This window comes from Melitaea cinxia, chromosome 23, assembly GCF_905220565.1.
Source record: "Melitaea cinxia chromosome 23, ilMelCinx1.1, whole genome shotgun sequence".
Classification (NCBI taxonomy): domain Eukaryota; kingdom Metazoa; phylum Arthropoda; class Insecta; order Lepidoptera; family Nymphalidae; genus Melitaea; species Melitaea cinxia.
The window spans coordinates 5,156,688-5,175,117 of NC_059416.1; the positions used below are offsets into that span (position 1 = coordinate 5,156,688).

At 32.2% G+C, this 18,430-nt stretch overlaps 1 protein-coding gene and 3 non-coding genes across 4 annotated transcripts in view; 2 read left to right on the forward strand and 2 right to left on the reverse strand.

Moving 5' to 3' along the window:
- LOC123664961 (soluble guanylate cyclase 88E) overlaps positions 1 to 18,319 on the reverse strand; it is a 32,098-nt gene extending 13,779 nt beyond the window's left edge. The window contains exons 1-6 of the mRNA XM_045599327.1: positions 18,152 to 18,319; positions 13,493 to 13,774; positions 12,447 to 12,652; positions 10,170 to 10,293; positions 6,717 to 6,858; positions 172 to 298 (exon numbers count right to left, since the gene is read on the reverse strand). Of these exons, the coding sequence (XP_045455283.1) occupies positions 172 to 298; positions 6,717 to 6,858; positions 10,170 to 10,293; positions 12,447 to 12,652; positions 13,493 to 13,774; positions 18,152 to 18,319 (1,049 nt within the window). The remainder of the gene's footprint in view (positions 1 to 171; positions 299 to 6,716; positions 6,859 to 10,169; positions 10,294 to 12,446; positions 12,653 to 13,492; positions 13,775 to 18,151) is intronic.
- Trnaa-agc lies at positions 12,841 to 12,913 on the forward strand. Its single transcript has one exon. It is a non-coding gene; the product is annotated as a tRNA-Ala (tRNA).
- Positions 14,196 to 14,267, forward strand: Trnaa-cgc. Its single transcript has one exon. It is a non-coding gene; the product is annotated as a tRNA-Ala (tRNA).
- On the reverse strand, positions 14,578 to 14,651 carry Trnai-aau. Its single transcript has one exon. It is a non-coding gene; the product is annotated as a tRNA-Ile (tRNA).
- Positions 18,320 to 18,430: the final 111 nt, after the last annotated feature.

Below are 18,430 nucleotides of genomic sequence, written 5' to 3' on the forward strand. Positions count from 1 at the left end.
TACAAATATAATTTTGGCCAAAGTAGCAAAAGTACCCATACAATACAGTGGTAAACATACATGCATGTATTAATTATTGTTTAAAAAATGAACTGTTTATTATACGTATACAAATTGCATATAGGTTATATATATGTTTTCATGTATGTACCAATGTATGTATATATTTACCTGCTAAAATCATGCATAGAGAGATCATTGATATAGAGGCCGGTGGACACAAGCGCAGCGAGGTCCGGCATCACAGGAGTTCCGAGATACATCATCATACGCCAGTTGTCCATGTAGATCATTTGACCTTGTAAAAAAATATTAATAACATTTACCAGGAAATCATAAAAAGAGTACACAAGTGCAAAAGAATTAATGCTGAAAGGAAGCTTTAACAATTTGCGTTTATTTATTTTTAAATTATTTACAATTTTCATACAATTAAAACGATTATTTGCAGTAGAAAATGTGAAGCTTTAAAACAGTAAAGTCGCTGTATAGTTGATTTTAAATATTATACACTCGCGTGCAACTGAATCGACTCAAGACGTATATTGGTATATAACTTTGATTTTTCGGAAAATGGCTTATCCGATTTTTGTAAAAGTTTTTTTATTCGAAAGAGATATATTTTTTTCCATAAATATAGCAATTTTTAAATAAACAATGACAAAACTTTTTTAATAACTACGGTCAAACATGAGCGTTACAGAAATTACTCGTTGCAGTACTCACGAGTTGCGAGACTAAATCATGTATAAAAGCTCACGTGACCCATATTTCTTATCAGTCACTCGTTAGACGTTGACAGGTACACATTTCCTTAAGCTCCCAGTATTTTAATCGCGATCCAATGGACACTGCCTCAGAAGCAGCGGCCCAAGTTGTAGCTTTGTTGCAAGCGGGCCATAGTCATCGGCAAGTCGCTCGTGAACTTAACATGAGCCAATTAGCTGTTTCACGAGTACATAGAAGGTTTCAAGAGACTGGTGGCTTCGTTCGGAGACCACAAACCAATAGACCCCGGAGCACATCTGAGACGGACGACCGCTTCATTGTCTCAACTTCGTTGAGAAATCGTCATCTCACGGGCGTTGATGTGCAACAGGAACTCAGAAGGGTGCGAAGAGTGGCTGTCAGTCAGTGGACAATTAGAAGACATCTAAAGAAAGCCAATTTAACTCCTAAACGGCCAACCAGTGGCCCGAAACTGACCGCAGCTCACCGTCAAGCCCGACTTCAATTTGCTCGTGAATACCTCAATTGGACTATTAAGCAAAGGAGCTCCATTCTGTTCACTGACGAGAGCAGAATGTGTCTCAGTGGCAAGGACAGAAGAGACCGAGTATACAGGCGTCCAGGGGAACGGTTCTCGCAATGCTGTTTCGCTGAAACAGTATCATATGGCGGTGGTTTAGTCATGATGTGGGTTGGAATATCATATGAAGGGAAGACCGAGCTTGTTTTCGTGCCTGGTGGTGGTCGGAGTGGTGGTCTAACAGCTCAAAAGTACGTGGAAAACATTCTCCTCGATCATGTTGTACCTATGCTGGGTACATAGGAGAAAATTTTCTATTGATGCATGATAATGCTCGGTGCCATACAGCAAGTGTTACTCGCCAGTTTCTTCTTGAGGCGCAAATTGAGACGATGATGTGGCCAGCCCTCAGTCCTGATCTGAATTGCATTGAGCATTTATGGGATGAGCTCAAACGGAGGGTGCGAGTTAGAGATACGGCTCCATCAAGCATCGTTGAACTCAAAACTGCGCTAGAGGAAGAATGGAATACGATACCTCAAGATTTTATCAAAAAATTGATAAAATCAATGAAAAATGGCATGTAAGCCGTTATAAAAGCTAGGGAAAGCAATACAAAGTATTGAAAATTTTAATTTTCTTTACTTTTATCAAAAATAATTTTTTTATTCATTATGTTGTTGTTTTCATTTTTCTTCATTTTTTATGCATTTCTGTCAAATTAAATTTTATCAATAAACACTCAACCGATTTTTTCATTAGGATAGCATTTTTTTAAGAGAAAAGATTAGGCTTTCAAACAAAAAAAAAAAAACAAGAAAATCGGTTAAGCCATTTTCCGAAAAATCAAACTTTTATACCAATTTACGGATATACAGACAAACATTCATTTTTTATATGTATAGATTTTGTATTAAGTTATCTAAGATTGTAATATTACTTTTGATATTGGTATTATTTTGAGTATAATATTTTTGTTTTAGATTAATTATTATATACACTATAATTTTATATTATGGAAATTTTATAAAACAAAGCCTGAAACATATAAGTTGGAATCTAAATCGTCAAATATTGAAGATACTTTTTTATACAAAAAATATCAATTTTACTTTTAATTACAACAGACGAGATATACAAGTTAAGCAAAAAATCTACCAAAGATTAAAATAAAAAAAAGGCAATATACACATATAAGTCTTCATTTAAACACAAGAAAAAGAAAGAAGTTGATTATCTATATAATTTGAAATATGTGCGAAGAAATTTTAACCGGAGCTCTTTAATAAGTGTTACTATACATTTTATCTCTCAAGATATTATAAACCCAATTTTTTTCGCATAAGGTTTTGCTGTATCAAAAACATGAGAGGAATTACAAAGATAATGGATACCCAAAATGTCGGGACTATTCAAAAATACTAAATTTCTAAAGTAAAACAATCCCGGTTTTTGAATCCAAAAATTAATAAAAAAAGTGGGCAAATATTTTAAATAGACTAGGTATAATCTGATGATTAACTTTCAAAGTAAAAATTCCCTTTAATAGGTTTATAGGAGACCCAGCAGTATTACGCTGTTTGAATACAGTACACATCAAATGGGTAAAGAAAATACGTCATCCTAAAAAATATTATAATCTTACGTATCAAATCATACCTGATCTAACAAGGCTGTATTTAACTTTTCGAATGGCCGTATAATTGAGCAATTTGAATCTTATTTCAATGTATAAGTGAAATAGATTTTTTTCACTAATCGAATTTAGGTAAAAGACTAAACAAACCTAGATGAAAGGATATTTCTAACAATAACAGTTCTTGTTCTCAATACTTTAGATCCTTTTTTATCTTTAAAATTCTACTCTGGTGTAATTATTTTCAAGTCTTTACAATTTTGTGAAAATACAGATAAAATATGACTTTTCATAGTAGCTATTTAACATGATTGTTTTATTAAACATGAATAAAAAATTAAATGAAAAAGATAGGTTTAACAATATAAAGTGTATTATTATGTTTGCTCACAAACGAACAAAAAAATCGACTTCAATTACATCGACAAGTGACATACAACGTAAGTAGACGAAAAAAATTAATAAACCCACTAGTCATCACTATGATTTTCGAGGATTCCCCTCGATTTCTCTGGGATTCTAGCATCAGATCCTGGTTTCCTTATCATGGTACCAACCCATGGGATACCTCCTTTCCAACAAAAAAAGAATTATCAAAATCGGTTCATAAACGACGAAGTTATCCCCGAATTTACATATATATCGAATTAAGTAACCTCCTTTTTTGAAGTCGGTAAAAGAAGTAAGTGTGTTTAATAAAAATATTTGTGATATATTTTACAGTGCAGAAAATAAAATAAATAAGACGAACCTAACGATACCTCAATTATGTAAATCCGTTCAGTGGTTCTGGAAATATGAGGTAGTAAAGAATATTACATACAAATATACATACATACAAGATACGCGCGAAAAACATAACCCTTCCTTGGCAGTCGGGTAAAAATATAAATTACAGTAGGTATGTAAAACTTATTACGGAAATTCTGTGCGTAATTTTTGTTCTTAATATTTATGCGAGTATTTGTGCGTAGTGTAACGTTTTTCATGAATAAATTTAAGACGATAATTACATTTATTTTTCTTTGCACTTATTTTCATTTTTTTAATACTCTTTGATATTAATTTAATAAAATATACAACATAATTTACGGTGTAAAATAAGTTAATAAATAAATAAATAGGTAATACCAGAGTTATAACAATGAACCTAAAACTAAAAACCTTAAGTATATATAAACATAATATAATAACTAAAAAATATTATTTTCATTTTCAATAGACTAAGTTTTGTACTATTACTCTTAAAATACGTGAGGTTTAATTTCAATTTTGGTGTGACTATTTGGTCAAATAGTTCTGAGATACTGACGCAGCCAGGAATTTAATGTCGTATATAATATTTAGATATACAAGTCACAGTTTACGTTGTGAATAGAACGCGTCAGGCGTAATACTTAAACGAAAACTTCCAATCAAATCTATTTCGCTGAATTTTTAAGGGACAAATTTTGATAAGTAATTAAAATTTTTGAAATTTCTGAGAAAAAAAACCCAATCCGCTGTTAACCAAAGCAGCGGCTGTTATAGTATCTACGAGTATACCTACATGTTTGGGTAGGGTAGGGTTAAAAAGCTCTACGCATATGATTTGTAGTCCATATTTGATGCTTACCGATGCGTGAAATTATTCCATACGGATTTCCGAATGGAATAATCAAAAACAATAACTTTAAAAAGAAAAGAATATATAAATTATGGTAAATATGTACATATACTCTGTATATTTAAATCGTATACTTTTTATAGTGAAATAATATATAACTCAGTGCAATCTACGTGAGGTATTCGCTATAGTTGAGGAAAATGTGACATTTAGAGTACATCAGTGAGATGTAGACGTGTTACATCAGAATACCTTTGAGATGTAAATTTATAACATCCAGTAATCGTCTTCCGTCATACGCAAAACGTTTTTTTCGTGTTATTCCTGAAAAATTTCGTATAAATAGTCGTAAAGAACTTTATATTTCATGGAAGAAAGACATAAAAGATACGTCAAGAAGCGTTACTAACAAATAAGCCTACCCAAGTTCTTACAAACCAAATTATTTTTATGCTCTAATTTTATTTATTACGTTTTAGTTTTTTACATTATCTAAAATAATTAGTATTTAAAATTAATTATTCAAATTAAGAATAACATGAACATAAACACAAAAATTGGTTGACTTAAGTCGAAACATCAACGTCACCTATGTCGTTAATCGTGACAAAATTGATATGCAACCTAAAAATATACCTGTATTATGAAGTAAATAAGAGACACATATACTGTTCTTCTTCTTTAACAAAGTATAAAATAAATAAAGGCATAACACCCAATGACCCTTTAGTAGGATTCAATGTTGTCGTGGAGACTTACAATACAAAAACAAACGCCCAGACTGCATAATCAACAAATATCTCTATAGCCTCAATAAATTATCCTCGTTAGCGGCTGGGTATCTAGCGCGCGATCGCCAGAGCAGCAGCCAGTACTGTGATCACTGCGCCAACGCGTCGTCAAACTTACATTTTTGTTCTTCATTTATATTATAACTAATCAAAATCAAAATCAAAATTTACTTTATTCAAACAGGCTTCGCGTCTTCGGTGCAACGAAGCCAGCCCTGCGGTCACCCCAGCGTGGTGACTATGGGCAAAACACTTATAATTCACGCTATTTTTGGCGCGAACTTGTGGAGGCCTATATCCAGCAGTGGATTTCGATAGGCTTGAAGTGAGTGAAATAGGCTTCTATCCAATTTTCAATCGTCGAAATTTCTATTTGTTATAATGAAATGATTATAGTTAAAGCGAAGCTATACCGTCGATTCGGAATGTAAATTCTGCAGAGAAGAAACGACAAGAAACTCCGCAGTTACTTTAAGAAAATGTAAATGCATTTAGTTCATAAATGAAACACACGTACATTCCTAACGAACACCTACACACGTGTTATTTCGTAAATTAGATTGATGGCGTCGTCGTAAAAGTACCTCAGGAAGTCACGACCCTTGTTATTTTGAGGAGGGTCAGCGGTACAATAAAACCGGTATTAAAAGTTAATTCATATTGATATTATCTATTTTCTTTTTATGTTGTACTCATTCTTGTCACCAAATGATACACATTTACTACCTTTATTTCAACACAATAATCATAACAATCACTTTTGTAATTTAAACTGATAAATTAAGAAAATACATATATGTAGATAAGAGACTCATTTATTATTATTGTCTATATCATTATTTTTAATTTTCTACTCTTATGTTTTTAAAACAAAATTAATATATCGTTATATATCTCTATCATAAACTATTGTGCTAACAAGATTTGTGTGATTACCACATATTTTTTCGTGAATCATTAAGATATTAAATATTTCATTATCATTATATTGTTACTTCTGTAACGCATATATTCAATCATATACAATTTAATCAGATCCAAATAGATACTCTATTTGTTAACTTTAATAATTGTAGTATTTTCAAATTAATTAAATTTAATCGATTTTATGGATTTACTAATAACAACATGAATTATGAAAATAATCTATTTAACGAATTACAAATATTATGCAAAAAGCGAGTGAGCTTTAGACCATACGATTGAAGTAAAACTTCTTTGCTTCATCTAACTTATATCTCACTCTCAACTGCCGTTCACCTCGCCCGACCACATTTTCCGTAACACTCTCGTCACACATTCATCAGCTTACTCCCCAAGTCAGTAGAGCGTAAAGAAGTTTTACTTCAAAAAAACTTTCGTTTTGAAGTTCATTTTTATCGTCGTCATTAATATTTCAAGTGTCATTATTAAGAATATAAATATAGTCTGTACCTTTCAATCGTAAGTTCTTGTCAGTTGCGCAATCAGATTCATCTGACAGTCTGATGAGTTCGTTTCGTTTGTCAGGTGCCTTTTCATGCATCACAGCTTCCACGGTCACGAGCTCGAAGATGTTGTTGGTTCTGTTTAGGATCTGACAACATTAGGTTTTATTATTTAAAGATAATTGTCACAACAGATAAAAAATATAAGCAATAAAACTACATATACAGAATGTTCCACTCCTAACTGCGTTTCAGCAAATGGGAGTTCTAATCACATTCCGCGTAAAAAAAAATTAATACTAAAAATATTTAAATAAGAAGTATTTTTAAACATAGACATGAATACAACAAAAAAAAAAATCTCTCTTTCAATGTGTTATAATCTACGGATCTACTAGTTTAGCTCTTTGCGTTAGAAAGCCTATCTTTTGAGCAAGTTTAAGGACAAAAAAATAATACATTGCCAATTTACGAACGTAGAAACGTACGTAGGTAATAGCGTGGATAGTTTAGATCTGAAATCATCTCGAGAGGGATCGGTAACCCGCGGCAAGTAGACCTATTAGTAGCTTAACCCTTTGTTATCTATTCCTGAGAGGGCTTATGATTTAAATTACCTTTTCATTTAACTAAATAAATATTTTAATTAAAGTTCTTCAACATTTAGAATGTATTTTTGTCTAACTTCTTTTCACTTATTTTTTTTTCTTTTTTATCCATTTTAAAATACGTAGATATTAATATCATCGTTATCACCGACAGTCCTAACCTATAGGTATCTTGGTGGAGAGGGATATAAACCAGAAAATATCTGGTGAGGAAAAATAAGAATGTCACAAAGCATTGTAATAACCATTATAGTTTATATACTAGATCGTTCAATAAGTCCCGAGACTAACCTGGAAATGGCGCATATATTAAAAACTCTTTTGATTTTTAAAAAGTACTGGCTAACAATACAAGAATATGTGTCAAATTTTTAAAAATGGAACAATAAAATTATTGATTTTGAAACATTTAAGTGACGGTACGGTTGTAATTTCGATACAATGGAAAAAAACGAGTTTCGCGTGTTGATAAAACATTGTTTTTTAATGGGAAAAAATACCGTTGAACCACAGCAATGGCTTATAAAATGTTATGCAGGATCAGCTCCCTCTAAAGCAACCATTTGTCGGTGGTATGCCGACTTCAAACGCGGTCGCATGGACACCAATGATGGGGAACGCTCAGGTCGTCCAAATGAAGCAGTGACTCAACAAAATATTAACCAAGTCCTCAAAATCGTATTGGAAGATCGGAAGGTAAAAGTGCGAGAGATAGCCGAGATAGTGAAGATTTCAGCTGGTAGTGTTTTCACTATTTTACATAAAAATTTGGCCATGAAAAAGCTTTTTTTTAAGTGGGTGCCGCGTTTGCTTACAACTAATCAAAAGGAACAACGTATCAATGATTCAGAGCGATGTTTGGCGCTGATCAATCATAATAAAAATGATTTTTTACGCCGGTATGTAACAATGGATGAAACCTGGATATACCATTTCACTCCGGAATCCAATCGACAGGCGGCGGAGTGGAGAGCGGCTGGTGAAAGCCGCCTGAAGCGTCCAAAGACTCAGAAATCGGCCGGTAAGGTTATGGCGTCTATATTTTGGGATGCGCATGGAATACTTTTCATCGACTACCTTGAAAAGGGGCAAAATATAAATAGTGACTATTACATGTGCTTATTGGAGCGATTGAAGTACGAAATTGCGGATAAACGACCTCACATGAACAAAAAGAAAGTGGTGTTTCACCAGGACAACGCTCCTTGTCACAAGTCCGTGAGAACGATGACCAAAATTAACGAATTGGGCTTCGAATTGCTTCCTCATCCCCCTTATTCGCCAGACTTGGCCCCCAGCGATTACTGGCTGTTTGCAGACCTCAAAAAAATGCTTCAGGGTAAGAAATTTGACTCAAATAGTGAAGTTATCGCAGCAACGGAGGCTTATTTTGAAGCCAAAGACAAATCGTTCTACACACATGGGATAGAAAAGTTAGAAAAGCGTTGGAGGGACTGTATCGCTCTTGGAGGAGACTATGTTGATGAATAAAAATTAATTTTATAAAAAAGACCTTTTTTTAGTACTTAGTCTCGGGACTTATTGAACCACGTGTTAATCTATGATCTTCTCGAATTAACTTCGATAACAGGATTATCAAACCGACAAAATTTAAATTGAGAATAGCCGTAAAAATTAAGTTTATTCTGGAATCGTGATTGATTTTTAATCTTTATTTTAATGAAGATTGGTAAAAGACTAAATTGAAAAACAAAAGAACTATTGGAGTGTTAAATAATTGTATTTGCTCGCAAATGAAAAAAAAAAACAACTTAAATTACATCGACAAGTAATACAACGTAGATCGATGAAAAAATAGTCAAGTAACTACGCGTTATCAAAGATTACTCAAAAAGTAGTTATCAGATCTCAATAAAATTTATATGTGACCACAAGACAAACATCAGCTTTCGATTAAATTAAAAATCATCAAAACCGGTACATACAGTAAAAAGTAATGCGGATTTTCGAGAGTTTCCCTCGATTTCTCTAGGATCCCATCATCAGATCCTGGTTTCCTTATCATGGTATAAAACTAGGGATATCCCCTTTCCAACAAAAAAAGAATTATCAAAATCGGTACATCCAGTAAAAAGTTATATGGTATAATACAATGTAGGTCGGCGAAAAAAGCGTCAAGTAAAAACGCATTATTAGATATAATTCGAAAAGTAGTTGTTAGATCTCAAATAAATTTAAATCGGACCAAATGACATACACCACCTTTCGATAAAAAAAAAAATTGTCGAAATCGGTCCACCAGTCAAAAGTTCTGAAGTCACATACATAAAAAAAGTCGGTTAAAAAGGACCTATACTTTATTTTTCATTATTAAATACTAGACTTGTTTTGCGGCGTTACTCGCGTTGATATATATAAATATTGTAACTGTCTGTGTATTTTATTAACAACAAACAAACAAACCGTTCCTCTTTATTACTTACTATAATTAACATACCTCAAATTTACATTAATTTCCTAATAATCAACAAGATATATTTACTCCAAAATAAATCAAAGTTTAGAATATATTTACATCATAAACTTAGTACAGAAGCTTCTATTTTCTTTATACGAGTAATAGGTAATAATAATTTAAATGTTTTTAAGGCTAAATGGATGCCTCAAGTTCGTATATTGTTGTCTCTGTAACCACTTGTTGGAGATACTCTTAGCGTTGGGCTGTATGCTTGTTTGAAATTTTAGTGGTTATACAAAAAAATAAATCTATTAATAAATAAACCGTCTAACCATGCTTAAATTCAGGCTCTTAGATCCTGAGATGACGATTGGCAAAATAGCACATAAGGATACGATACAATGTTATACTCGTAGTTTAAAATTATACTCACAGTTTGGAACTTAAAAGCGATAAGGGGTCGAACCAAATCAAACCAGTTGGTTATTTTCTTGCCCACTAGATCTGGTAAGATGACCATCAAGGAATTGCCGATACTCCTTACGACCATGTCCGAACTAGAATAATTAAAATATGTATCAAAAATATTGCAAGTTCATTAGAGTTTCATACATTTTTAAACATAAATTAAGATTAAATTTTCTTACCTATACTATATTTTTACCTATATAGACGTGTATGATTTTAGATTCGGTAACATGGTTACTTCTATTACTAAGAATATTCAAAAACGGAATATTTACCATGTTTTTTATTTTCATTTTGCGGATTTCGTATTTTGACGTTAACTTCGAATGTCTTGTTCACGAAACTGTTGTAATATCGAGCTCCGCAAAATGAAAGTAATAAACATGGTATATATACCGTTTTTGAATAGACATAGACGTGTATGATTTGAAATATACTTATTATGTGTATATTTTTCAAGATTTTGTATTAATTATACAAAATGTTTCGAGAGGAAGTGTATTTCGAAATTTGAAACTTTACACTATAGTGTCGTTTTGATGAAAATTAAAACAGAATGGATGATTTATTGAACTAACGAATTAGTTTAAAAAAATATTAACATTGAATGAATCTAGAAGTACAATAATTGTGTTTGCAGGCAAACGGAGAAAAAGCGACTTCAATTGTATCGACAAGTAATACAAACGTAGGTAGACGAAAAAATAGTCAAGTAACTACCGTTATCAAAGATAAAAAAAGTAGTTACCAATCTCGATCAAAATTTAAATGTGAGCCCATGATAAACACCAGCTTTCGATTAAATTAAAAATTATCAAAATCGGTACACCTAGTAAAAAGTTATGCGGATTTTCGAGAGTTTCCCTCGATTTCTCTGGGATTCCATCATCAAATCCTGGCAATCATCTTCCATCATCCATCAATCTTTATCATGGCGCTAGGGATATTTCCTTTCCAACAAAAAAAGAATTATCAAAATCGGTACATCCAGTAAAAAGTTATATGGTATAATACAACGTAGGTCGACGAAAAAAGCGTCAAGTAAAAACGCATTATTAAATATAACCCAAAAAGTAGTTGTTAGATCTCAAATAAAATTAAATGGGACCAATTGACACACACCACCTTTCGAATAAAAATATTGTAGAAATCGGTCCACCCGGTCAAAAGTTCTGATGTCACATACATAAATAAAAATACTGTCGAATTGAGAACCTCCTCCTTTTTTGGAAGTCGGTTAAAAATGAATCCTTGGAAAAACTGACAAACTAAATTAATGTAAGGAGGCTGAGTATCAAATTTCTTGACTTTTCTTCTCAAAACGATGTACAGCTTGGGAATATTATTTAGTAAAATTGAGAAATGTCAAGATATTTTAATAAGCAAAAAAAAAACGAAACTTTTAATATAATTATTTTTAGTTGAACAAATTAACATGTGCTAATTCTTAAAAAAATTAAAATAATGTCAAATTCAAATATCCTATTACACCAAAAATGCCAACAAAGAAGTAAAATAAATCCTTATGAGTCGTAACTTTCTATCTATCTAAGCAGTTCCGACAATAAACCACGAAACTCCACCTCTTACTCAGGAAAAGAAACTTTTCTCGTTCGCCCACAGATTTCTTACGGTGGTTTTAAAAAAGTTTACGTATAAAGTCATGGCTAGCTGTATCTTAAGTACCTACCAGGAATATTTAAGTATTATGTTGAAAATATTACTTAATAAAAAAAAAACCTGACGCTTAGCTGTTTTTTTTTGTTTGCTGGTTCAATTAACTTGATTTTTTTATATTTGGGATTTTCTAATGACATTTTAATTAATATTTCCGGTTCTGATTAATTAAAAAATAAAACTATTAATATAACAAAAAAAAAAAAAAAATCACACACATAATAATTTATAACGTCTACACCATTACTACATACAACATTTTATTACAATCTTATTACCAAATGATCAAAATAATGGAGTTCAGAAAAATAGCTCGGTGTTGCAATCAACCAGGTATCTAAGCGCTAGTAGTGTCACCATCTGATAAATGATATTGCTAATATATGTACATATAATATGATTACTGTACGAATAAGAAGCAATAAATATTGACTCAACAGTCATAGGCGTCCCGCCATCGTAAAGTGCCTAAGGGCACTATAAATTTTGGTACTAGTAGATTAAAGACGGTACCGATAAAAATCCGTAACAATGCACAATTTCTCAGCTACATTATAATTCTTACCCAAAAACAATACAAAATGGAAATATCTCGAAGAGTACGGACGCGCTAATAGGCAGATGTTTTTCTTCTCTTGTCATAGCCAAAGACGCTAGTGTAAAGGCGCGGTTATCGAATGTCAGCTGAAAGGTTACATGTACTGTGTCGAATAAAAGTTCCTCTCGAAGTAACTCTATGCGCATTTCCTTGTGGTAAAAATGACGGGCCACCTGAAAACATCAAGTATTTTAATAATAACTATTTTCTAAATGTACAGATAGTACGTAATACCGCCATCTAGCGGTACATTATTTAATATTTTAAGAAATAAGGCTGTCCTCTAGTATTTAAATATCGAACTAAGTATTTACAAAGCAGCTTTATTATTATGAAGTGTATTTTTGCTTTAGTTGTTATCGGGGGCGTAGCTCAGATGGTAGAGCGCTCGCTTAGCATGCGAGAGGTACCGGGATCGATACCCGGCGCCTCCAAAGATTCTATTTTATTTTATATTTCCTTTTTTTACTTTTATAGTTAATTTTTTCTTATTTACGTTTATAATATATATTTAAATCAACTGTCAACTGAATTGATTGAAAATTATTCTGCTATTTAAATTTTATTAAGTCGTAAAGTAAGTCTTACCTCTATCCTTTACTTTTACTTTATACCTTTATCACTGTCCCTTACTTTATACCATTTATCACTGATACTTACTAGAAGTTCTCAACTAATTAATTGTCCTCGTTTTATTTAAACCTCGTTTAAGAAAATAATGTAATTTAAACTTTGTTATACTGAAGTTAATTAATTAGAAATAATGTGTACAATATAACAAAAATAAAAGTTATTGTTCGCCGACTGACGACAATTGTTTAAAAGAAATATTAACTACTTGAGTGTTATAAAAAAACAAAAACAATAGAAACTCAACTCAATAATATCAATATATCAACTCAATAATATAGTACTTATAAGAGAAATAAAAAATATTCTAGTTCAACCTTCTAAACAAAATATTACTTTATTTTTATTATAATTAACTATGTACATTATTACTATATACTAACCTCTCTTATTTGACCCATGGCATAATACACAAAACCTCTTCGTTTCGATCTGTAGTGCAAAGTTAATCCTTGGCGTGTTTCATTCTCACATATAAAGCTAGGCGCTCTCATCCTTGGATAACTAAACTTTAAATATTCATGTAAATTGTCCAATCCGTTCAGAAAATCACGCATGTGTCGGCCAAGTACTGATAGAACTCTATCGTAGCCATATTGTGAGACAAATCCGACGAAGTATACTCCCATCTGATCCATAAATTCGCGTTCTGTTATACCCAGTACCTGAAAAAATAAAAAAATAAATATTAAAAATTAAGCGCCTGTTATATTTTGAAAGCAATGTTTTTCTTAGTATTGAATACTTCATTTTAACTTTTTGTCCATTTTTTTTCATTTATGAAATATGTTTCAAGACGGAACAATTAAAATAAACTAGATGACATGGTGTACTTTGTGCTGCTATGTTTTTTCTGTATGTAATTTTTTTTTAAATTTATTGTATAGAAATCTTGTAAGTACTGACAATAATGAATAATAAGAAGAAAAAAATATCCAGTTTGGTGCAGTCTCCAGAAGTTTTGTGCATATATACTTATTAATTTACATAGATTCAATAAGGTAAGTTAGAAATGTAAAACAATTATTTTCAAAGTAATAAATGTTGTTTAATGTAATGTTTGATATTTTCAAACATTTAGGTGTCGGGGGTGTAACTCAGTGGTAGAGTGTCTGCTTCGCATGCTGAAAGTCCTGGGTTCAAATCCCAGCACCTCCAAAGCTCCTTTTTTATTTTTCCCTTTTTTTCACAAAGCAAATTCTCAAATCCCAGCATCTCCAAATCTGTTTTATTTTTTCCTTTCTTTCACAAAGCAAATTTACTATTTTTTCTATAAAAAAATCGTATTTTATTTATTACTAAAAATTAAAATAGAAGAATTACTGTTTTAATGTTCTATGGCGATATTTTTTTTTTAATTTACTATGAAAAGATTAAATAAAAAACGCAGTAATTAAGATTTTAATTCTGTTTATTTTAAAAGTTTTTTTTTAATTGAATGTACATAAGTAATAAAAAATTAATAAATTGGCCCATGAGGGGATCGAACCCGCGACCTTCGCGTTATTAGCACGACGCTCTAACCAACTGAGCTAATGGGCCTGAGTGACAGGTTGTGAAATTAAGGTATAACATACTTTATGATAAGATTAATTTTCGCAATAGTCTTTTTTTTAAAATGATAATTAATGGTAGCTGTAAAACTTTTTTCAAATTGGTTTCAATTTAGTTCATATATTTTTAAATCTTAGCGTGATTAGCGCTGATATAATATATTTTTCTTACAGATAAAATTCTCTTGTCACAACGTTAGTTATCATACTCCGATTTTTATGAAATTTTGTGGGCATATCGGTTAGGTCTGAGAACCGGCCAACATCTTAAGTTATCTTCTTTACAGCCTATACAGTCCACTGCTGGACATAGGCCTCCACAAGTTTACGCCACAAATAACGTGAACTCATGTGTTTTGCCCATAGTCACCACGCTGGGCAGGCGGGTTGGTGACCGCAGTACTGGCTTTGTCGCACCGAAGACGCTGCTGCCCGTCTTCGGCCTGTGTATTTCAAAGCCAGCAGTTGGATGGTTATCCCGCCATCATACGGCTTCTTAAGTTCCAAGGTGATTGTGGAACCTTGTTATCCCTTAGTCGCCTCTTACGACACCCACGGGAAGAGAGGGGGTGGCTAAATTCTTTAGTGCCGTAGCCACACAGCACATCATCTTAAGTTATAAGAGTGATTAATTAAGGGAATTTATAACATATATGGCAAAACAACTATTGCGGGGTCAACTAGTATTTTTATAAAGATGTCCTCCCGTGACCATGGTCGCTGTAAAGTATCCGAAATATTGGTCATCTAAATAATGTAATAAACTACGATAAAATCCGAAAAAATTGTTTAATTATAATAATGTCGTTTTAAATATAATTAATGTAAGGAAACTAGAAATTTGTATTTGAACTTCTATTATCTTATTAACATTATTCACCAGCCTACCCGTGCCCACTTAACTAGGCGTCAATTTTTTTTTACTGTAGATTCTTAGATTATTTATCGACTAATTAGGAGGCTTAATTATTTAGACCTTTTTTGGAGATTTTTTTCTTTTTTTTCTGGAACGGTCGATTTTTGATATGATATTAAAAAAAAATGTTTAGAATTCCCTAATGTGTGGGTAACATAAAAATAAAATCATACAAATATTTAGACCTTGTTTCCAGATTGCGGTGAATTTACCCACGCTCTATGTTCATCTTCCCGTGTGCGTACCAATAAAATAAGGTGCAGTTCTAAATTTATCATATAATAAGTGCAGTTGTTTCGATTTTGAAGTTGTTTGTGTTCATAAGAATTGATATATCGTGCTAAATAAGAACGCTTACCAAATCAATTTTCAAAATTTAATAAATTTTTAACACATAATGTACCTAATATTGTAATTACCTACTTGAGGTAGGGCACAGCAGGAATTTCCTGCTCAAAATATGGAGCAGCTCGACTGGGGTAGTACCTTAACCTTACAGAAGATCACAGCAAAATAATACTGTTTTCAAGCAGTATTGTGTTCCTGTTGGTGAGTAAGGTGACCAGAGCTCCTGGGGGGATTGGGGATTGGGTCGGCAACGCGCTTGCGATGCTTCTGGTGTTGCAGGTGTCTTTAAGCTACGGTAATCGCTTACCATCAGGTGAGCCGTACGCTTGTTTGCCGACCTAGTGACATAAAAAAAATACTTACCAGAGATTGATATGTTATCTAACTTATTAATATAACGAAATTAATAATCTGCGTTATCCTTCAAATGAGATTTATGAAAATTTCAAAACACAGATTGAGTCGAAATTTGCAAAGCCAAGACCTAGTAAATAGGGAGATACAATCACAATTTGAATATAAAACCTAAAACGCATTTAGGCACAGAATATTTAGTTTCGTATTTAGATCCGATTGAAAACGGATCGAGGCAATGAACTGAAACGTATTACGTACAGAAGAGGATAATAAACGCTTCGATTAACGTTAATTACATTTTTCCGCGTGTTTGATTAATTTACATATTTGATTTCTTCTTTCCATCATAAGTTATACATTAGGTTATATCTCATACTAATAAGAAATTTACTGGTAATGTAATACAAACACATTTTGTGAAATCGGTTTTGTAATCGGTTTGTTTTATATTCTTTACAATATTTGCGTTAAATATAATTTATTCATTCAGATTAAAAAGTTTTTGTGTGTGTAATAAGATACTGCGCTGTAGATAGTTTTCGTGTACATTTGTACAAATCCAAATTCACGTAAACGTAGTCACGGTTTCAAACAAAATAAAGATAGGCGAATTGAGCATGTGCAGTAGATACTAAAATATAATTTAAGAATTTCGTTAGGAAACCGTCAGATCAAAGTATCGAATCCGCGAAAGATAAATATTATAAAAATGTCAACACCTCCCCATGCATTTATTAATAGACATCTAATATCATTGAAAGCGAGTAGTCTTGATATATTACGATTTATTTTCGTATCTAATTCTTGATCTAATCGCTGAAATTAGATTTTCTTATAAAATTTGCTCATTGTTAAGTACTACCAAGTCTTACGAAGACATATATTGCAGTCTAAAAATTCTTTATACGAATAACAAGCAGCCTTGTTTAATTATCGAACAGATAACGTGACAAAAACGGTTGAGAGTAATTACACCGTTGAGACTTACACAAAGTGTCACGAAATACACTCGAGTATTGCGATAAAGCAGACATAATTATTTTAAATAATTGAATTGGATGCTGACAAAGGATAGATAAAGTCATGTTTTTCATTTATAAACGTCACATCTTTTATTTAAAACAATTTGTCTTTTCTTTAAAACATTTTGTGAGGTAAAAGGTCGAGCAAAACCTTTATCTCTTATCTTTTGTTACCCTCTCAGGGATGGTTTGATGATTACTAGCATTAAATAATTGCGGTTCCTGAGACAAGACAAAATAATTTAGTGATTTTAGGTTCATCGTAACTAAATGTTAAGAAAATAACATGTACTAAGTGGCTAAAACCATTTAGTCTAGTTCCTTCCTATGGTTAAATTCTGCTTAATACCAGCTTAGCCCGCGACTTCGTCCGCGTGGAATTTAACAAAAAAGTTATTGTCCAGTTCGCAGAGTTATAAAATAAATACATTTCTGAAATAAAAGTAGCCTAAGTTACTCCTTATTACATCAGCTATCGGCCAGTGAAAGGCCCGTCAAAATCGGTCCAGCCGTTTCAGAGATTAGTCGGAACAAACAGACAGACAAAAATTGTAAAAAATGCTATTTCGGTATGTGTATCATGTATACATCCATATGCATTTAGTAAAAAGCGGTTATTTTAATATTACAAACAGACGCTCCAATGTTATTTATTTGTAGGTAACAAACTAAAAAGTTAAAATATATTTTTTATAATACTAGGTTGTCAAACAAGCACACGGTTCGACTGGTGGTAAGCGGATACTGTAGTCTATATTTTGTGTAATATTTTGTGTATTTGTATAGATAAACCCGCTGTACTGGATTCATTAATATACACTAAATCAATATAATATTTATACTTGCCTCTTGTGCCTTCTTTGCTAGCCGAGTAATCAAGTTTTCAGGGTAGACTTGGTGTACTGAAAATGACGGCTGTTCCACTCCCGCTTGTCTTCGTATGTCTTCCCATCTTTCCTCGCCGTAAGTCTGGCGAATGTACTCCGCCATATTTTCTAGCAGCAACCCGTACATTTTGACTGTAGAAGAGAATTTCTTTTTAGTATCAACAAGTTGCAATGTTAAATATTTCTTTTGTTTACTGCTCTAATTTTTTAGAATTTTTGTGCAATTTGGTGTCGTGAA